Source organism: Gastrolobium bilobum, unplaced genomic scaffold, assembly GCF_033153095.1.
Source record: "Gastrolobium bilobum isolate Gb01-03AN ecotype WA unplaced genomic scaffold, APGP_CSIRO_Gbil_v1 utg196743, whole genome shotgun sequence".
NCBI lineage: Eukaryota > Viridiplantae > Streptophyta > Magnoliopsida > Fabales > Fabaceae > Gastrolobium > Gastrolobium bilobum.
Window position 1 is genome coordinate 14,760 of NW_026899253.1, and position 22,685 is coordinate 37,444.

Consider the following 22,685-nt stretch of genomic DNA (forward strand, 5'->3'; position numbering starts at 1 on the left):
CCCTTTGGGCTCACCAATGCTCCTTCAACCTTCCAATCACTGATGAATGAGATATTAAAGCCTCATTTGCGCAAGTTTGTGCTGGTTTTCTTCGATGATATTTTAATCTACAGCCACAGTCTGGTTGAACATCTCCAGCATCTCCGGTGTGTTTTGGGTATTTTGAGACAACATAGTCTTGTGGCAAATAGAAAGAAGTGTAGCTTCGGGCAGTTGCAAATTGAATACCTCGGCCATTTAATCTCAGAGGAGGGTGTAAAAGCTGATCCTTCCAAGATTGCAGCCATGTCTCAATGGCCTAGTCCTACAACATTGAAAGAGCTGAGAGGGTTTTTGGGATTAACGGGCTACTATCGGAAGTTTGTTCAAGGGTATGGTCAGATTGCGAAGCCCTTAACTGACCTATTAAGAAAGGATGCTTTCCTTTGGAGTAAGGAAGCTCAGTCGGCATTTGAGCTGTTAAAGAGTGCCATGTGCTCCGTTCCAGTCCTAGCAATGCCAGACTTTGGTAAAACGTTTACTGTGGTCACTGACGCATCAGGAAAAGGGATGGGAGCAGTGCTTACTCAGGGGGATCGTCCACTCAGTTATATCAGCCAGGCTTTCTCTTCACGTGCGTTGGAAAAATCAGTTTACGAAAAAGAGTTAATGGCAATTGTGTTTGCCGTTCAAAAGTGGAGACCATACTTATTGGGTCGCCATTTCATTATCAAAACTGATCAAAAAAGCTTAAAGTTCTTGACTGACCAACGAATGCTGGGAGAGGAACAGCAGAAATGGGTATCCAAGCTTCTAGGATACGATTTTGAGATTCAGTACCAACCGGGTAGGGAGAATAAAGTTGCAGATGCCTTGTCCCGGAATCTGCATTGTTTCTCCCTCTCTTGTGTGGATGCTAGCAAATATGAAGTGCTGGAGCAAGAATTACAAGCAGACATCAGAATGAGAGGAATTATTCAAGACTTGGTCATCAACCCTCAATCACACGCTGGGTTCAGCCTCAATGGAGGCCGTTTATTTCACCAAGGCAGATTGGTATTGGCAAAAAACTCCAATTTTATTCCAATGGTACTGCATGAATTTCATGATTCCTATGTTGGTGGCCATTCTGGATTCTTGAGGACTCTGAAAAGAATCAACAGCTTGGTGTATTGGGAAGGTATGAACAAGAAGATTAAGGAGTATGTGGCCGCTTGTTCTGTGTGTCAACAAAATAAAGTGTCGACATTATCTCCTGCAGGGCTGCTCCAACCCCTGCCCATTCCTACCTGTGCCTGGACTGAATTGTCGATGGATTTTATTGGAGGACTACCAAAGGCTCAAGGTTTTGACACGATTTTCGTGGTAGTAGACCGCCTTTCTAAGTATGCCCATTTTATTCCCCTTAAGCATCCTTATACAGCCAAGGTAGTTGCTCTTTTGTTCATCAAAGAAGTAGTTAAATTACATGGATTCCCAACATCCGTTGTCAGTGATAGGGACAGAGTTTTTCTTAGCTCTTTTTGGTCAGAGTTGTTCCGTTGTAGTGGCACCAAATTGAAATATAGCACATCTTATCACCCACAGTCCAATGGCCAAACGGAGGTAGTTAACCGTTGTTTGGAAGATTATTTAAGGTGTTTTTGTTCGCCTAAACCCAACACTTGGCCATCCTGGTTGCATTGGGCAGAGTTTTGGTACAACACTACCTTCAAGACTGCCACGGGTACCAGCCCATTCAAGGCAGTGTATGGATGCGAACCTCCTACTCTGTTTCGGTCCAGCTTTGCTATATCTCCAATTGATGAAGTCTCCACAATGTTACAAGACCGAGACTTAATTTTACAAGAGTTACAACAACATCTTATGGTTGCTCAAGGTAGAATGAAAGCTCAATCAGATCAACATAGGAGACACGTGGAATTTGCAGTAGGTGACATGGTCTTTCTCAAGCTTCAACCGTATCGTCTACGATCGTTGGCAAAAAAATTGAATGAGAAGCTTAGTCCTAGATTTTATGGACCCTACGAAGTGGTGGAGCGAATTGGTGCTGTAGCATATCGATTATTGTTACCAGTGGAATGCAAGGTCCACAATGTCTTTCATGTTTCACTTCTTAAAAAGGCTATCTCACCCACTGACACCATACAGCCTCTTCCTCCTATGCTGAATGAGGAGTGGGAGCTCAGTGTTCAGCCAGAAGCTGTCTTACAATGGCGACGAAATTCCATGGGTCGTGTGGAAGTTTTGATTAAGTGGTTAAAGCTTCCTTCCTTTGAAAATTCTTGGGAAGATTCAGCTCAAATTGATTTCCAATTTCCTGCATTTCACCTTGGGGACAAGGTGAAGGTTTTGGGGGGGAGTATTGATAGAACTCTTCTTAAGGTGTATAGTAGAAAGCGTCACAGGGGATCGAATCCTAATGCCGACTCACAGGAGAGAGGGAATATCATAGCTGTTGGTGCTGAGGCTGGTGAGAATTCGGTTAGGGAGAGAGAAGTTGGTGTGTGGCATGGGGCTGAGGCGTGAAAGTGCATCACAAGTAGTTATATAAACGGGAAAATAAAGGGATGAAGGAGGCTGGAAATTTGGGAGTTCTTTGGGAGGGATCAGTGCCTCTTATTAGCACTGAACCAGCTTGGGAAATTATTGTAATTGGTGGTTGTTTTTGTGCTTGCGTTTAACTTGTTTCAGTCTTAAACAGTATTTTGTTATTGTAATTTTTGCTTGATAATATACATAAAATCCAGTATTCTGGGCCAAAACCCTGTGTTGTGCGTATTACTCTGACCTATTATATTACAATTCTATCACATTTCTCTCTCTGCTTCCCCTTCCCCTTCCATCCCCATTCTTCCACTTTTTATAATTTGACATTTTCTTATACCAATGTTGATTTTTTATCAGTTTCTGCTCCAGTTTTTCGTTGCTTGTGTTTATTAAAGTATACTAATTCTATTTTGTACACCTTATGTTGAGAACGTCCAGATTAATAACGCTGGATCAAATGCATATAGCTATAAGCCACTTGCTGAGGCTTCAGATGAAGATCTTATGTGAGCTACAATATACCTTTCACCATAAATGTCACATTTTTTATATTTTTTTTTTTTCCATTCTTTGAAATTCTTTTTTCTGTGCATGCAGTGAGGTGGTTACAACAAATACACTTGGCTTGATGATATGTTGTCGAGAGGTATACTATATTCTCATCTAAGAGGCACTCTGAATGAATTAGGTGCACTGTTATCAACAGATATTTAGTTTCTATTTAGGCAATAAAAATGATGGTGAGCCAGCCTCGCGGAGGTCATATTTTCAATATTGATGGAGCAGGTTCTGATGGAAGACCAACACCCAGGTATTTTTTGACTTTATTGGAGTATTTTATTTGTTAATGTATTCTGGGACAGACAGCCAAGTTAGGCATGGTTGCCATGTGCTCTGCAAATCTAGAAAGGTTCACTTCTATATGGGTCTCTTGGGCTGAAAGGTTTGTTTGTAGTATGATGTGGTTAGCAACATCATAAAAAAACTTTACAAAACTAAATAATCAGTCGCTAATGGCATATTAAATCAGTGCTTGTTTACCATTGGTGAACCATGCTGTAGTCTAATGATGTCACATTGGTTTTGCTCCCAATTTGATGAAAGTGATATATCACGAGTTCTTTCTTCAGAATAATTTCTTATAAACTCTACCAATACCTTTAAAGCCTAGGAGGTAGCATGTTATGGGTGGTGTCAATTGAAAGGTAGCTTTTAGATGAAATCCAAGAAGGCATCCTAGATTTCACTATGTATTATAATCTCAGTTAACGTCTTACAAAATTATCAACAGTCTTATACATGCCATGGTGAAAATTATCAATTTCTCCCCTTTTTCTTAGGTTTGCTGCATATGGAGCAACAAAGAGAAGTGTGGTGCATTTAACGAAGTCATTACAGGTTGAGGTTTTCTGTGTGGAAAATAATATTTCAATTCCTGCACTTTGACTGCCAAAAATTCTAGTGACTTCCTTTCTGCAAAGAACCTTGAGATACACCACCCAAAAGCTAGCTCAAAGAGTGGAAGTGTCCAAGACCTTATAAACTCCACATTAGTTGCACATACAACCAATGTGGGACTATATATCTCAACACGCCCCCTCACACGAGAGCCCATTGGACTTGAAGATTGGACAGTGCAACAGGCCCAGCCTACCTGTGCTAAGAAATGCCACAAGCGAAAGTGGGGGCGGCGAGGCTTTGATACCATGTAAAGAACCTTGAGGTCACCACCCCAAAAGCTAGCTCAAAGAGTGGGAGTGTCCAAGACCTTATAAACTCCACATTAGTTGCACATACAACCAATGTGGGACTATATAGTTCCACATTGGTTGTATGTGCAACTAATGTGGAGTTTATAAGGCCTTGTGCACTCCCACCCTTTGAGCTAGCTTTTGGGGTGGTGTATCCCAAGGTTCTTTACATGGTATCAGAGCGTTCGAAATCTCACCGCCTCCCACTTTCTTTGTAGTGGAATTTCCACATGTAGGTGGGTTTGTATGTTGTCCACCCTTCAAGCACAGTGGGCTCTCGTGTGAGGGGGCGTGTTGAGATATATAGTCCCACATTGGTTGTATATGCAACTAATGTGGAGTTTATAAGGCCTTGTGCACTCCCACCCTTTGAGCTAGCTTTTGGGGTGGTGATCTCAAGGTTCTTAACACTTTCCATGCATGTTCTGGTGCTAACTCAGTGTATGTGTTGCTTAAAAGTTCTTAGCATATTTATTGGTAATCAAGTCAGCATGCTAATTAAGTGACGTGTCTTGTTAATTCTTGCCTTCTTCCACTCCTACCTGTTCTAATAAATGAGACCTGTATTACAATTATCAGCTTGATAATGTTAATAGAATGCTAATTTAATTTTTGAATTAGTATATGAAAAAAGAAAAGGCGAATTTTGTCCCACAAGAATTGTATCGAAATTTTTTCCGTACTGATATTCTCTGAATGTAATTCTTGGTGTTCAAAGAGAAATGAGCATATTACATAATCAACATAAAGCAGTTGGGATATCACATAATATTGCTGAATAATCAAAGAAGCTATACAATATTTGGGATTGAATTATGTGTTGGGCGTCCTGAGTTGACCTACAATGCCAGATGTAAGATAAGATTGTAAATTAAATTACTCTACAACAATTCTTTTGCTTCTTACTGTATGGTGGATTAACATTTCTTGCAATCCACTGGAGTTTTATGTTAGTAAAGAATTTTCTTTTTGTGCATTCATAATGAGACATTTGGTGTGCAGGAATGCCTCATTTCAAGTATCTTGTAAACTTAAAAGTAAAATTATTTAGGTATTAGATAATATGGAAAGTTCACACTCCACATTAAGTATGATTTCTCCCTTTATCTTTGTCTTTTTCTTCTCCCAATATAGTAAATTGAATAAGAATTATAATTATGCTATGAACACACGTGTGTACATATATAAAAAAGTCTTCTTGTTGTTTCACAGGCAGAATTGCAGATGCAAGATGTTAAAAATGTCATGGTGCATAATCTTTCGGTATGTTTTGCTCTATGTATCCTTTAATTTATGATGGGCATGGCCGCATGGATATGCAAAGTTGCATGTTTCTCCAATCTCCAATCTAAGTGTTGTTATAGTTATAAACAGAGAGTTGGTTAAAATGAATTTCTACACCTGTGTGCATTGGTATATGAAGACTCCATCTTAGGATTTAAAAGGGAATCTAACTGATACGGATGTAAATGTGGGTAATGATATAGAAAGGCCTAGAATATGGAAAGTGTAGCATAGAAGACCTAAGAGATAGTTAGGAAGTTAGTTCAGTTTACTGTTTTGAGAATTCTTGTATAAATAGGGAGTTGTTCCCAGACTTAGGCATCTTTCTAATAGTTCTTTAGGTGACTGAGAGTGCTCAGTATAAAGGCAAGTCTGGGAAAGAGGAGAAAGTATTCTTCCTAATAAACTGAAGAATAAAGGAGGAAGTCAGGAAAGTATCCTGCCTTGTAAATGGAAAAGCAAAAAAAAGTTTGATCTCTAAAATCTCTTTACTACTCTGACTTTCTGATTATAGAATATAATCAAATATTATACATAAATAAATAATATTCTGGACGATCTTTCAACACTCTATTTATAATATTCTGGACGATCTTTCAACACTCCGCCTCAAGTTTGGCATGAAGATATCACTCATGGCATCATGCCAACTGAATACTCATACTGTGCCCTAGGAAATTCTTTGGTGAAAGTATCATCTACTTGACATGTGGTAGGTACATAGGACACATGTCACATCATTGTCAATCTTTTCCTTGATGAAATGCTTATCCACTTCTACATTCTTGGTTTTGTCGTCCAGAACTGTTTTATGGGCTGCAGAATTTGCAGCCTTGACACAATAGGCTTTAATAGGAGCTGTAGTAGGAATCTTAAACTCTTCTTGAAGTCTTTTGATCCATAACACTTCACAAAATCCATGTCTAACAGGCCAATATTCTGCTTCAACACTACTTCTTGCAACAACACTTCGTTTTTTGCTTCTCCAAGAGACGAAGTTACCTCCTACAAAGGTGCGGTACTTCATCAGAGACTAAGAAAATCCTTTTACTACGAGCCTCGCGGTGTGTGTTCCACAATTCAGCCAGCTTTGCACTTCACAATGAATACCAATTTAGTCTTCTTGTCCTCTGGGAGATCAACATGTGTTATTTTTCTTGAGAGCATTCATCTCTTCCATCATTTCTAATCTCCAATTCGGATCACTTAAAGCTACCTGAACAGTTCTTGGAACAGGCAGATTAGAGATCTTAGACAAAAATGCTCTGAGTGTTTGGAAATTTTTAATATGACAAGTATTTTGCAATGGGATGTTTATTGCAAGCTCGGGTTCCTTTTCTAAATGCATTAGGAAGATCAAGGTCAGAAGAGGGCATGTCAAGAGATGAAGAAGGAATATTGTTGGATCATCACTCAGCAAATTGGATTGAACATCTGCTGGAGAATTAACTGGACCAGTGGCACGTTTGTGAAACCTTTTTCTGTATAAACCTAATGCTCAGGCTGAGAATTGTGATCCTTTGGAGTTACGCCGTCCCCTAATCTCCTATGACATGAATTAATGAAGAGAAGAAGAAGTGGAAGAAGTGTTTTATCTGAATAATACTTTCTTGATTCATTGAGAGACCCAATGGGTCCTTTTTATATTGAGTGTAGAATATGTAGAATATTCTAGATAGTATTTATTGATGTAGTTGGTAGTTGTATATTTAGTTGGTAGTTGTATATTTATTGATGTAGTTGGTGGTTGTATATTTATTAAAGTAGTTGAGGTAGTTGGATGTACTCAATATAAAAAGGACCCATTGGGTCTCTCAATGAATCAAGAAAGTATTATTCAGATAAAACACTTCTTCCACTTCTTCTTTTCTTCATGGTATCAAGAGCAGGTTATATTCCAGTCTCTTCCTCGTTCTGATTTAATTTTAAGTCATTTTCCTATTCCTTTTTTTTTCGTTTTAGCCACTGCCCAAGCCAGAATCCTTACCTAGACACCTCCAATCACGAAACCAAGGCCACCATTAGGTTCAGAACAAGATTCTGAGCCAGCCCACAGATTACTGTAGTAGTACTGTTCATTACTGTCGCAATTACTGTTTCACTGTAGCCAAGATTGCTCTCATTGTATTTGGAGGAACTTTTTTCTGGGTACCTGTTGTTAGAAAACCATGGACATTGAAAATTTTGAAAATTCGTCTTTTCAGAAATTGATGTCTCAACCTGCTGAGGCAACTAGTCATGTTGCTCAAAAAGGTATGGCATTCCATGTTGAACGTAGTAATCGTTGGATCCTTGATTCAGGGGCCTCTGATCACATGACAGGTAATGCAACCTTATTTTTCTCCTATACCCCTTACTATCACCCGTCACGAATAAGAACAGCTGATGGGAATTTCTCCACTATTGCGGGAAAGGGATCCATTAAACTTTCTGAGCATATTATTTTGAACTCAGTACTTCATGTTCCCTCTCTTACTTGTAATCTCATCTCTATTAGCAAACTTACTGCTGAGTTGCATTGTGTTGCTAAGTTCTCTGCAAATGTTTGTATCTTTCAAGAACAGGACTCGGGGATGATGATTGGCAGTGCTAGAGAGGAAGAAGGGCTATACTATTTTACAGATGTTCATTGTGAAAAGAGGATTTTTTCGAACCACTCTCTATGTTTATCAGATGACTGTAATGATGTTTTGTTATGGCATCGTAGGTTGGGACACCCAAATTTTGTTTATCTCCAGAAGTTATTGCCGAACTTATTTATCAATAAAAAGCCAAGTTCCCTTCTTTGTGATATTTGTCAGCTTGCAAAGCACTCTCGTGTCACTTATTCTCCTAAGAAATATCATGAATCTTCTCCCTTTACATTGATTTATAGTGATGTTTGGGGACCTGCTCGTGAAAAAAATGTCTCGGGTGCTCGTTGGTTTATTACTTTCATTGATGATCATTCTAGGGTATGTTGGGTATATCTCTTAAAAGATAAGTCTGAGGCAGCATCCACTTTTAAAAACTTTCATGCTATGATTCAAACTCAATTTCAGACTTCTATCAAAATTCTGCGAACAGACAATGGTACTGAATATTTTAATTCAGTTCTTGGAGATTACCTAAACCAGCATGGAATTATTCATCAAAGTTCTTGTCCTAACACCCTCAACAAAATGGGGTGGCTGAAAGGAAAAATAGACATCTAATTGAAGTTGCTCGAGCTCTTTTATTCACGATGCATGTCCCTAAATATCTGTGGGGGGAACCCGTCTTGACAGCTTGTTATCTCATTAATCGGATGCCTTCTCGGGTACTAAATTTTCATTCTCCTTTATCCTGTCTTACTAAATCTTTTCCCTTTTTCAGTGCTCTTTCTTCTATTCCTCCCAAAATATTTGGCTGTGTGGTTTTTGTGCATATTCCTCCACATCAAAGGTCCAAACTTGACCCTAAATCCATCAGATGTGTCTCCATAGGATATTCCCCTAATCAAAAAGGTTATAAGTGTTACTCACCTTCTCTCCGTAAGGTTTTTGTTTCCATGGATGTTACCTTTTATGAGACACAATCCTTTTTTTCCCCGACTTCTCTTCAGGGGGAGTCTATAGGTATTGGTATGGATGAAGATAAGCCTGGGAAACCAAATGATGTTGCTGTCTTACCTTGGCCTTTGGAAACAAGTGGAGTTATTGGGAAGGAAACAGGGGGAGCAACTATACTTGATTCTAATGATCCTCCTTGTGATCCTCCTGGTAAATGGGAAAAATTTTACAGCAGGCGCAAAACACATGAAGATACTCTAGACTGCCAGGATCCTGACTCGAGTCCTTGTTCCAGCAACCCACTTGAATGTACTAGTACAACCAACGTTGATATGCCTATTGCTCTTCGGAAAGGTACTAGATCTTGCACTGCTCATCCTATTTCCCATTATATCTCATATGAAAAGTTGTCTCCAGGTTTTCGTGCTTTCAACACTATGTTAGATAGTACCAGGATACCCAAAAATATCCAAGAAGCACTTGATGACCCAAAATGGAGGAATGCAGTATTAGAAGAAATGGATGCACTTACAAAAAATGGAACATGGGAGTTTGTGACATTACCTAAAGGAAAGAAAACTGTTGGTTGCAAGTGGGTGTTCACAATAAAATTCAATGCAGACAATAGCATCAATAGGTATAAGGCCAGATTAGTTGCTAAGGGATTTACTCATACTCATGGGATAGATTATCAGGAGACATTTGCTCCTGTTGCCAAACTTAACACTATCCGCGTTCTGCTATCTCTTGCCGCCAACCTTGATTGGCCATTGCAACAGTTAGATGTTAAGAATGCCTTCTTGAATGGTGATCTCCATGAGGAAGTTTACATGGATCCACCTCCTGGTTTTGAAAAAAGGGATGGTTCTGTGTGCAAGTTGCAGAAGTCTCTCTATGGACTTAAACAATCTCCCAGAGAATGGTTTGGGAAATTTACTCAAGCTGTTAAGGGAAGAGGGTTCACCCAAGCTCAGACTGATCACACTTTATTTTTTAAACACTCCGACAAAGGAAGAATTGCTATTCTGATCGTTTATGTTGATGACATAATTGTCACTGGTAATGATAGCGAGGAGATAACCTCTTTAAAAAAATGTTTAGCTGACCAGTTTGAACTAAAAGATCTTGGATCTCTCAAATATTTCCTTGGCATGGAAATTGCTCGGAGTAAGGAAGGAATTTCTTTAACTCAGAAAAAATACATTCTAGACCTGTTGCAAGAAACAGGTATGCTTGGGTGCAAGCCGGCAGAGACTCCAATTGAAGCTAATATCAAGATGGGAGTTGAAGACGGGGAAGATGTTGATAGGGAGCAGTACCAGAGACTAGTGGGAAAATTAATCTATTTGTCTCACACTCGTCCTGATATTGCTTTTGCTGTGAGCATGGTTAGCCAATTCATGCATTCTTCTAAGGAAAAACACCTTAGTGCTGTTTATAGAATTCTCAAATACCTCAAAAATACCCCTGGTCGAGGAATTTTCTTTAAAAAGGGGCACAAAAGGATGATTGAAATCTATACAGATGCAGACTGGGCTGGCTCTGCAATGGACCGAAGATCTACTTCAGGATATTGTACTTATGTCTGGGGAAACCTTGTGACCTGGAGAAGTAAGAAACAAATTGTTGTTGCAAGAAGCAGTGCAGAAGCGGAATTTCGGGCTCTAGCCCATGGTATTTGTGAAGGAATTTGGTTACGAAGGCTTCTGGAGGAGCTGAAGATCTCTTATTCCCTACCTATCAGATTATATTGTGATAATAAGGCTGCTGTCAGCATTGCTCAAAATCCTGTTCATCATGACAGAATAAAACATGTGGAAGTTGATCGTCACTTTATCAAAGAGAAATTAGAAGACGGTAGTGTATGCTTGACATATATACCTACCAAGGAACAAACGGCGAATATCCTTACCAAAGGATTACTTAAGCCGACCTTTGAGAATTTGATCAGCAAGTTGGGAATGATCAATATATATCTCCCAACTTGAGGGGGAGTGTAGAATATGTAGAATATTCTAGATAGTATTTATTGATGTAGTTGGTAGTTGTATATTTAGTTGGTAGTTGTATATTTATTGATGTAGTTGGTGGTTGTATATTTATTAAAGTAGTTGAGGTAGTTGGATGTACTCAATATAAAAAGGACCCATTGGGTCTCTCAATGAATCAAGAAAGTATTATTCAGATAAAACACTTCTTCCACTTCTTCTTTTCTTCATTGAGTACATCACTTGAAAAAGGGTTATGAAATATTATTGATTTGTATTTGAATCTGTACATAGGGGTCTCTATTTATAGAGACTTCTTGACCTAATTTTGACCTAATGGGCTTGGCCCAATATACAAGTAACAGACTAAATAAATACAAATAAATGACTACATAATTACTAATAAATGACTATATAATTACTATTTACAACACTCCCCCTCAAGCTGAGGAATAGATATTTATCATTCCCAGCTTGCTAGCAAGTTCTTGAAATCTATCTGAAGGAAGCCCCTTTGTCAATAGATCAACTAATTGACGCCCAGTGGGAATGTATGGAGTGGTAATCAACCCGCTATCAAGTTTCTCTTTGATGAAATGGCGGTCGACCTCAATATGTTTAGTCTGATCATGTTGAACTGGATTATGAGCTATACAAATAGCGGACTTATTATCACATAGCAGCTTCATAGGTCCCTCACATTTTATTTTTAGATCATCAAGTACAATTTTCAGCCACAGTAACTCACAAATGCCTTGAGCCATAGCTCGAAATTCAGCTTCTGCACTTGATATGGCGACCACATCTTGTTTCTTACTTCTCCATGTCACCAAGTTACCACAAAGAAACATGCAATAACCAGTGGTAGAACGACGGTCAGTCACGGATCCAGCATAATCAGCATCTGTGTAGACTTCTAAAGATAGATTGCCATCACGTCGGAATAACAACCCTTTACCAGGAGTACCTTTCAGATACTGAAGAATTCTCTCTACTGCCTCAATATGTTTCTCCTTTGGATCGTTCATAAACTGACTGACAACACTAACAGCATAAGCTAAGTCTGGTCTAGTATGGGCCAAATATATCAATTTCCCAACTAGCCGTTGATATTGTCCTTTATCAACCCGCTATCAAGAACATATTTCCTCTGGCTGATAAAGATTCCTTTTCTCGAATGAGCTACTTCTATCCCTAGGAAATATCTCAGTTTCCCAAGGTCTTTTGACTTCAAACTCAGAGGCAAGTCGTGTTTGCAGAATCTGTCTCTCCACAAAATCATCACCTGTGATAATAATATCATCAACATATACAAGGAGCACAGTAAGCTTCCCATTTTGGGAGTGCTTGAAAAAAAGAGTGTGATCTCCTTGACTTTGTTTATATCCTAAGGTCATCATAACCTTAGTAAACTTTCCAAACCAGGCACGAGGTGACTGCTTCAATCCATACAAGGGCTTTTTTAATTTACAAACTTTATTTTCTCCCTTCACAGAATCAAAACCAGGCGGAATTTCCATGTAGACTTCTTCTTCTAACTCACCATTGAGGAAAGCATTCTTCACATCAAATTGGTTTATATCCCAATTGTAATGGGCAGCAAGGGATAACAAAACTCTCACCGTATTCATCTTTGCAACTGGAGCAAATGTTTCTTCATAATCAATGCCATAGGTTTGAGAGTAACCTTTGGCAACTAATCGAGCTTTGTATCTCTCAAGAGTTCCATCAGAATTATATTTCAGGGCATAAACCCATCTGCACCATACTCTTTCTTTCCAGTAGGTCTATCAATAACCTCCCATGTTTTATTTTTCTCCAATGCATTCATCTCCTCTTGCATGGCTTGAGCCCAATTCCCATCTTTCAAGGTTTCATGTACTGATTTTGGGATTGCAATAGAGTCTAGTGCTGAAACAAAGCTTTTGTGCTGCACAGATAGATTAGCAGAGGAAACAAAATGGGAGATAGGGTATTGAGTACAAGAAGAACAAGATTTCTTAGGACATGATCTTTTTCCTTTTCTAAGAGCAATGGGTAAATCATCAGAATCAGTAGTAATGGGTAAGTCATCAGAAGTATCATGATCAGAAATATGAGATTCAGGACTTACCAGTGGTTCAGACGATTGAGGTTGCTGCTGAGGCAATGTGGGCTGTGTATCAGTCATAGGAGGATCAGTCACTGGAGGATCAGTCACAGGAGGATCAGACATAGACACATTGGGAACAGGAACAAGAGGAAGAGACACTGACTCAGGTGAAGGAGTAGACACTGAAGATTCAAATTCAAAGAAGGAAGGTGATGAGTCTTCTAGTGAATTATTCTCCCCCTGAAGATGAGGACCTTGGAAAAAGGACTCAGATTCCTGAAATGTAACATCCATAGAAACAAAAAATTTCCGACTACCAGGGTGATAACACTTGTAGCCCTTCTTATCAGGAGCATATCCAAGGAAGACACATTTAAGAGCCCTAGGATCCAACTTACTGCGATGTTGTTTATGAATATGAACAAAGACAACACACCCAAACACTCGAGGAGGAAGACTTTGCAAAGTTGGAACAGAAGGAAAAAAAGAAGTCATGGAGTGAATAGGACTTACATGATCGAGAACCCGAGTGGGTAGACGGTTGATCAAGAACGCTGCAGTAAGAATGGCATCTCCCCAATAGCATTTGGGTACATGTGTTTGAAACAGTAAGGCACGAGCAACTTCAAGAAGGTGACGATTTTTTCTTTCAGCAACCCCATTTTGTTGAGGGGTGTCTACACAAGTAAGTTCATGAATCATACCTTGATTTCGTATAAATTGGGAAAAACTGTGATTAACATATTCAGTACCATTATATGTTCTTAGTCTCTTGATTTTTCTACCAAATTGGGTCTCAACCATTTTATAAAATTGAAAGAACAGATGTGGTACCTCATACTTCTCATGCATTAAGTAAACCCAAGTTACACGAGTGCAATCATCAATAAAAGAAACAAACCATCTATTTCTAGAAGCATGAGGGACTTTAGAAGGACCCCAAACATCAGAATGAATAAGATCAAAAGGTTCAACACTCTTAGTACTACTAGAAGGAAAAGACACACGATGATGCTTAACAAACTCACAAACATCACAATGAAAAGACTCAACAGGCTTAGATAAAAACAATGACGGAAATAAAGACTTGAGTAAACCAAATGGAGGATGTCCCAAGCGCTTATGATGAAGCCAAATCAAAGAATCAGCAGTTGATTGACCATGAGACATCAAGATGTGATTTGTTACTTTATTTGCGGGAGATTGTGACACCAGATAGTACAGCCCACCTTGCTCTTTAGCACTACCAATCGTCTTCCCCGGGGCGAGATCCTGAAAAACACAATGGGTAGGGAAGAAGGTTACAGTACAATTCAGATCTTTTGTAATTTTATGAATAGAAAGAAGATTCGTGGAGAGTTTAGGAACATGAAGAGCATCTTTAAGATGTAAGGACTGCTGTAAGTTTATGTCACCAGAACCCGCAACTGAAGTATGTGAGCCATCAGCTATGGCTATAGTATGAGTTCCAATGGTAGGATGATAAGAAGCAAAGGAGTCAGCACAACAAGCCATATGATCAGTAGCACCAGAATCAACAACCCAGGAATGTTTAAAATCATTACATGAAGAAAGGAAAGAATGAGTTTTGGGGCTCATACCAGTCAAAGCCAAAGCACTAGTATCAGATGGCTTACTCAGATAATCAAGGATGGTTCGGAGTCGTTCTAACTCATCTAGACGAAATGCAGGTTGGGTCTCATTAGGTGCAGGAGTTATTCCAAAGGAATGCGCTTGACCACGCATCCTTGCCATCTTTTCTACGACAATTTGCTTTCCATGGAGGCGAAAGCATAAATCCTTGATATGACCTGTTCTTTTACAATAAGAACACCATCGATCATCTCTCTTAGGTTTAGAAGATGCACCATCATAAAACTTTGTAAAGGAACTCCTTTGAGAAGAGACCATACTGCACAAAAAACAGTCAACGAAAAAAGGCTCTAAGAAGCCAAAAAAATCGGAAAAAATACCAAACGATGTCCGATCTGAGAAAACAACACAGATCCAGAAAGAGAACAAGGAAACGAGAAGAATGGTGGTGGTCCGGTCCAGAAACACCGTCGGACGCGCCTCCACGCGCCGGAGAAAGTAGTTGCGCGTGGGCTTCACTCGCGGACAAAGAGGCGGCGCGTGAGAGCGCGTGGCAAGGCTTCTTCGGCTGAAATTTTTCCGGTGTGGTGGTCCGGTGAACGCGCACCTGTCTGTGGGTGGTTGCGGTTGAAAAGTCACCGGAAAGGGTTCTAAACGGTGAAGACAGAACTGGTTGAAGGCGGTCGGAGGTGTTTGGGTCGTTTGTGGCGGAAGAACGTTGCGTAGAATGATAGAACGAAAAAAAGAAGGTCAACAGTGGTCCCCTTGGTCCAAAAGGTCCCCGGAAAATTTTTTCCGGTGGCGGCTGATGGCGGCAAGAGGCAAAGAAATTAGGGTTTTGTAAAAAAAAAAGACAATAGGCGCGGAAGCAGAGCCCTCAGGATCGAGAGCTCTGATACCAACTTGAAAAAGGGTTATGAAATATTATTGATTTGTATTTGAATCTGTACATAGGGGTCTCTATTTATAGAGACTTCTTGACCTAATTTTGACCTAATGGGCTTGGCCCAATATACAAGTAACAGACTAAATAAATACAAATAAATGACTACATAATTACTAATAAATGACTACATAATTACTATTTACAACAACATCCAACTACCTCAACTACTTTAGTAAATATACAACCACCAACTACATCAATAAATATATAACTACCAATTAAATATACAACTACCAACTACATCAATAAATACTATCTAGAATATTCTACATATTCTACACTCCCCATCAAGTTGGGAGATATATATTGATCATTCCCAACTTGCTGATCAAATTCTCAAAGGTCGGCTTAAGTAATCCTTTGGTGAGGATATCCGTCGTCTGTTCCTTGGTAGGTATATATATCAAGCATACACTAACGTCTTCTAATTTCTCTTTGATAAAGTGACGATCAACTTCCACATGTTTTGTTCTGTCATGATGAACAAGATTTTGAGCAATGCTGACAGCAGCCTTATTATCACAGTATAATCTGATAGGTAGGGAATAAGAGATCTTCAGCTCCTCCAGAAGCCTTTGTAACCAAATTCCTTCACAAATACCATGGGCTAGAGCCTGAAATTCCGCTTCTGCACTGCTTCTTGCAACAACAGTTTGTTTCTTACTTCTCCAGGTCACAAGGTTTCCCCAGACATAAGTACAATATCCTGAAGTAGATCTTCAGTCCATTGCAGAGCCAGCCCAGTCTGCATCTGTATAGATTTCAATCATCCTTTTGTGCCCCTTTTTAAAGAAAATTCCTCGACCAAGGGTATTTTTGAGGTATTTGAGAATTCTATAAACAGCACTAAGGTGTTTTTCCTTAGGAGAATGCATGAATTGGCTAACCATGCTCACAGCAAAAGCAATATCAGGACGAGTGTAAGACAAATAGATTAATTTTCCCACTAGTCTCTGGTACTGCTCCCTATCAACATCTTCCCCGTCCTCAATTCCCATCTTGATATTAGCTTCAATTAGAGTCTCTGCCGGCTTGCACCCAAGCATACCTGTTTCTTGCAACAGGTCTAGAATGTATTTTTTCTGAGTTAAAGAAATTCCTTCCTTACTCCGAGCAATTTCCATGCCAAGGAAATATTTGAGAGATCCAAGATCTTTTAGTTCAAGTTGGTCAGCTAAACATTTTTTTAAAGAGGTTATCTTCTCGCTATCATTACCAGTGACAATTATGTCATCAACATAAACGATCAGAATAGCAATTCTTCCTTTGTTGGAGTGTTTAAAAAATAAAGTGTGATCAGTCTAAGCTTGGGTGAACCCTCTTCCCTTAACAGCTTGAGTAAATTTCCCAAACCATTCTCTGGGAGATTGTTTAAGTCCATAGAGAGACTTCTGCAACTTGCACACAGAACCATCCCCTTTTTCAAAACCAGGAGGCGGATCCATGTAAACTTCCTCATGGAGATCACCATTCAAGAAGGCATTCTTAACATCTAACTGTTGCAATGGCCAATCAAGGTTGGCGGCAAGAGATAGCAGAACGCGGATAGTGTTAAGTTTGGCAACAGGAGCAAATGTCTCCTGATAATCTATCCCATGAGTCTGAGTATATCCCTTAGCAACTAATCTGGCCTTATACCTATTGATGCTATTGTCTGCATTGAATTTTATTGTGAACACCCACTTGCAACCAACAGTTTTCTTTCCTTTAGGTAATGTCACAAACTCCCATGTTCCATTTTTTGTAAGTGCATCCATTTCTTCTAATACTGCATTCCTCCATTTTGGGTCATCAAGTGCTTCTTGGATATTTTTGGGTATCCTGGTACTATCTAACATAGTGTTGAAAGCACGAAAACCTGGAGACAACTTTTCATATGAAATATAATGGGAAATAGGATGAGCAGTGCAAGATCTAGTACCTTTCCGAAGAGCAATAGGCATATCAACGTTGGTTGTACTAGTACATTCAAGTGGGTTGCTGGAACAAGGACTCGAGTCAGGATCCTGGCAGTCTAGAGTATCTTCATGTGTTTTGCGCCTGCTGTAAAAATTTTCCCATTTACCAGGAGGATCACAAGGAGGATCATTAGATTCAAGTATAGTTGCTCCCCATGTTTCCTTCCCAATAACTCCACTTGTTTCCAAAGGCCAAGGTAAGACAGCAACATCATTTGGTTTCCCAGGCTTATCTTCATCCATACCAATACCTATAGACTCCCCCTGAAGAGAAGTCGGGGAAAAAAAGGATTGTGTCTCATAAAAGGTAACATCCATGGAAACAAAAACCTTACGGAGAGAAGGTGAGTAACACTTATAACCTTTTTGATTAGGGGAATATCCTATGAAGACACATCTGATGGATTTAGGGTCAAGTTTGGACCTTTGATGTGGAGGAATATGCACAAAAACCACACAGCCAAATATTTTGGGAGGAAGAGAAGAAAGAGCACTGAAAGAGGGAAAAGATTTAGTAAGACAGGATAAAGGAGAATGAAAATTTAGTACCCGAGAAGGCATCCGATTAATGAGATAACAAGCTGTCAAGACGGCTTCCCCCCACAGATATTTAGGGACATGCATCGTGAATAAAAGAGCTCGAGCAACTTCAATTAGATGTCTATTTTTCCTTTCAGCCACCCCATTTTGTTGAGGGGTGTTAGGACAAAAACTTTGATGAATAATTCCATGCTGGTTTAGGTAATCTCCAAGAACTGAATTAAAATATTCAGTACCATTGTCTGTTCGCAGAATTTTGATAGAAGTCTGAAATTGAGTTTGAATCATAGCATGAAAGTTTTTAAAAGTGGATGCTGCCTCAGACTTATCTTTTAAGAGATATACCCAACATACCCTAGAATGATCATCAATGAAAGTAATAAACCAACGAGCACCCGAGACATTTTTTTCACGAGCAGGTCCCCAAATATCACTATGAATCAATGTAAAGGGAGAAGATTCATGATATTTCTTAGGAGAATAAGTGACACGAGAGTGCTTTGCAAGCTGACAAATATCACAAAGAAGGGAACTTGGATTTTTATTGATAAATAAGTTCGGCAATAACTTCTGGAGATAAACAAAATTTGGGTGTCCCAACCTACGATGCCATAACAAAACATCATTACAGTCATCTGATAAACATAGAGAGTGGTTCGAAAAAATCCTCTTTTCACAATGAACATCTGTAAAATAGTATAGACCTTCTTCCTCTCTAGCATTGCCAATCATCATCCCCGAGTCCTGTTCTTGAAAGATACAAGCATTTGCAGAGAACTTAGCAATACAATGCAACTCAGCAGTAAGTTTGCTAATAGAGATGAGATTACAAGTAAGAGAGGGAACATGAAGTACTGAGTTCAAAATAATATGCTCAGAAAGTTTAATGGATCCCTTTCCCGCAATAGTGGAGAAATTCCCATCAGCTGTTCTTATTCGTGACCGGTGATAGTAAGGGGTATAGGAGAAAAATAAGGTTGCATTACCTGTCATGTGATCAGAGGCCCCTGAATCAAGGATCCAACGATTACTACGTTCAACATGGAATGCCATACCTTTTTGAGCAACATGACTAGTTGCCTCAGCAGGTTGAGACATCAATTTCTGAAAAGACGAATTTTCAAAATTTTCAACGTCCATGGTTTTCTAACAACAGGTACCCAGAAAAAAGTTCCTCCAAATACAATGAGAGCAATCTTGGCTACAGTGAAACAGTAATTGCTACAGTAATGAACAGTACTGCTACAGGTCTTCTATGGGCTGGCTCAGAATCTTGTTCTGAACCTAATGGTGGCCTTGGTTTCGTGGTTGGAGGTGTCTAGGTAAGGATTCTGGCTTGGGCAGTGGCTAAAACGAAAAAAAAGGAATAGGAAAATGACTTAAAATTAAATCAGAACGAGGAAGAGACTGGAATATAACCAGCTCTGATACCATGAAGAAAAGAAGAAGTGGAAGAAGTGTTTTATCTGAATAATACTTTCTTGATTCATTGAGAGACCCAATGGGTCCTTTTTATATTGAGTACATCCAACTACCTCAACTACTTTAATAAATATACAACCACCAACTACATCAATAAATATACAACTACTAACTACATCAATAAATACTATCTAGAATATTCTACAATTAAATTCTCTGAAAAGATATTCTGTTGAGTGGCTTAGTGCCATTATGCTCAATGGATGAGACTTCAGAAGAAAAGGGGAAAAAATCAAAAAGATGAAAATATCTTTGGTGCCATGAGCTTCATAGATATATTTCTTAAAAGGAGAAAGGCTTGAAGAAAAGTTTGGGCTCACCAGATGAAAGAGAATTATGGTATTAGAGCTTCATGGAAGCTTAAACATATACACCATCGAAAAAATCTTGATTTCTTGAACACCCACCTCACTAGCATGGTTTCCTTACTCCCATGTTGTTATTTAGTGTGCTCTAATATTTTCTTCTCTTACTCCTTGTTTCACCTTAAAGTTGACTTAAGAAAACACATAATGATGGACTTCCTGCAAAGTTTTGATGGTCGATGCTCTTATTCCACGTGGACAGTTATGGCTTGTTTTTCATTTTTTTCCCCTTTCCTTTTTGGTGTTGCAGCCAGGAATGGTTACAACGGATCTTCTCATGTCTGGTGCTAATACAAAGCAGGTAGATAAGTAGCTTAAGTTATCTTATAATTTCCTGAGTGCTTTGGACCAAAGTTGTTGAATCACAATAGGTATCGTGTATCATTTGGCCAGTTTTTTGTATCGTGAATCATAAAATACATAAACAATATAATTTTTTTTTAAAAAATATATATTAAAATATTTTTTTAATTATTTCCTTTATTAATACATATTTTTCAGATTGATTTTAGAGTTTAAATTACAAATCAAATCTTTATTTTCTTTTCCGTAGTAATAATAATTTTTTAGATTTTTTTAATTTAAATCATAAATTAAATATTTTTTTTATATTACAAATTTCAAATTTTGATTTAATTTTTGTATCATATGATACATGATACGTACGATACAAACTCCTTTCCGATACAGCTTACGATATGTATTGTTGTAGTATCATGTATTGTATGATACTGATAGCTATGGTTTGGACTAACTTACTTCTTTGTTCTTTGCAGGCAAAGTTTTTCATTAATGTCTTGGCTGAACCAGCCGAAGTGGTAAGATTTCCATAGCAGCGAATGCTGATGTATATGCTAACAGTGTGCCCTATGGTGTGCCATCAAATCATTACGATCCTGTTACAACTCTAGATTTGAAAAATGGAAATTGAATGGGGAGCAGGGGAAAGACTGAAGATGAAAAGGGGAAACTTTATTGATTAAGAAAAAAGAAACACAAGAGCTATGCTCTTCACAAGGGAGAATTCCCTTCACAATGAGAAACTACTCAGTAAGTCCCTAATTCAACCAAAAAGTGCCTAACAATGGGAACTATGCCCCTTTTATACACATTCTGTGAATTCATCCTAAGGGTGTTACTAACTACTCATAGCTGTAATTAAACCTCTCAACAGAACGAATAGTCCACAACTACTAATTGACTAACTGCCAGGTGTTTGAGGTATAACATGAGTTGTAACAGATCGCTTGACGACCATCAGAAGTGATTTGTTCATTCATGTTTCATAAATTTTCTAGCTTATTGAGAATAACTCCATGCAAATAAAGATAGAGATCTATAAAATATTCCAAATAAAATCCTCCATGATTACCTTCAGCACGGGAACATTTATTTCTGTAGAAATTCATACATTTAAGAGAAAAATAGGTGAAAGAGTAATTGTTTAGCCATATCTTTCCAATATGATCATGTACATGGATATATGTGATTGCTACTTTGTGTGTCGAGGATGTGGATGGCATTTGTAGCTCACTTAATCTTTTGCTTTCCTGTTTTCTCTGTTTTTTTTGGGGAGGGATCCTCTCATGTGAGACGATGTCAACGGCCTAAAGATAAATCAACGGTTATGGAACGTACATTGGGATAGAGAATGAGAAAATAATAACAGTTGATTTGTCTTTGAGCAGTTAAGATTGTATCACATGACCTATCCATCCCGTAATTTGTATGCCTTTTATTCCTTATCCAACGTTATGGTGGTTGGCAGGTTGCAGAATACTTAGTTCCAAACATTAGATCTGTCCCTGCCAACGGATCAATGAAGCCAACTTACATTCGATTCCTCACTGGTTTGAAAGCCTATTCTCAAATATTTTCAGTTAAGAAAAAGCCCAATCCACAGTAATCAACATCTCATATTTGCATGCATTATCACATTAATGCAACCATGCACATTCCCTCATTTCATATTTCTTTACAGCATGGACTCAATTTCCATTACATAGCCTCATATTTATATCTTGTTCAGAAACTCAATGCTTCCTTTTCTGTTACCATACAGAGATTTGCATTTGGAGCAAGAAGGAACCGGTACATTCTTGAAGATTGAATAAAAATTGATGCCATGTGCTATTTTTGGTATTTTATTGTTATGTTTCTCCGTGCCCCCTCCCCACAGCCTCTATTTAAAAAAAAAAAAAAAAAACATTTTGTAGAATATGGATAACAGAAAAAAACTTAATTACTATTTTATGGCTTTCGGTGAAGCTAAAAATCTATCTGTACATGTTTTGAGGGTAGATATGGATATTAAAACAACTTCCTTAGGGCTACATTTAGGTAATGAGTTATGATGTATCCTCCTGATAATTCTCCTAATACTTGATAAAGTAACTATTAAATGAAAAATTAAGGCATTTAATATCTTTAAAACATAAACATTTAATTATTAATAGGAGGATGAGTTATAGAATTATTGTTAGGGAATTGCTAAAACTCTGCCTTTGCCAGTTTCTGCACACATTTAGGAATCATTATTTGCGCTAAACTTTGACGAAGAAGTTTGTAAACTGATAAAAGATTGAATTAAAAAACAGTAGTAAAATAGTAATTTAGTTTCTGTTCAC

General features: G+C 38.5%; 1 protein-coding gene across 4 annotated transcripts in view; it reads left to right on the forward strand.

The window, feature by feature from the left end:
* Positions 1 to 22,453, forward strand: part of LOC133288768 (chlorophyll(ide) b reductase NOL, chloroplastic) — a 28,787-nt gene extending 6,334 nt beyond the window's left edge. The window contains exons 5-13 of one of the 4 annotated variants that reach the window (XM_061486579.1): positions 2,968 to 3,035; positions 3,127 to 3,175; positions 3,255 to 3,340; positions 3,870 to 3,927; positions 5,493 to 5,543; positions 20,309 to 20,359; positions 20,835 to 20,876; positions 21,827 to 21,908; positions 22,121 to 22,453. In XM_061486579.1, the coding sequence (XP_061342563.1) occupies positions 2,968 to 3,035; positions 3,127 to 3,175; positions 3,255 to 3,340; positions 3,870 to 3,927; positions 5,493 to 5,543; positions 20,309 to 20,359; positions 20,835 to 20,876; positions 21,827 to 21,908; positions 22,121 to 22,161 (528 nt within the window). In that variant the 3' untranslated portion in view covers positions 22,162 to 22,453. Of the gene's footprint in view, positions 1 to 2,967; positions 3,036 to 3,126; positions 3,176 to 3,254; positions 3,341 to 3,869; positions 3,928 to 5,492; positions 5,544 to 20,308; positions 20,360 to 20,834; positions 20,877 to 21,826; positions 21,938 to 22,120 lie in introns of all 4 variants that reach the window. The other 3 variants (XM_061486581.1, XM_061486578.1, XM_061486580.1) reach the window with 3 other exon arrangements.
* The last annotated feature ends 232 nt before the right edge of the window (positions 22,454 to 22,685 follow it).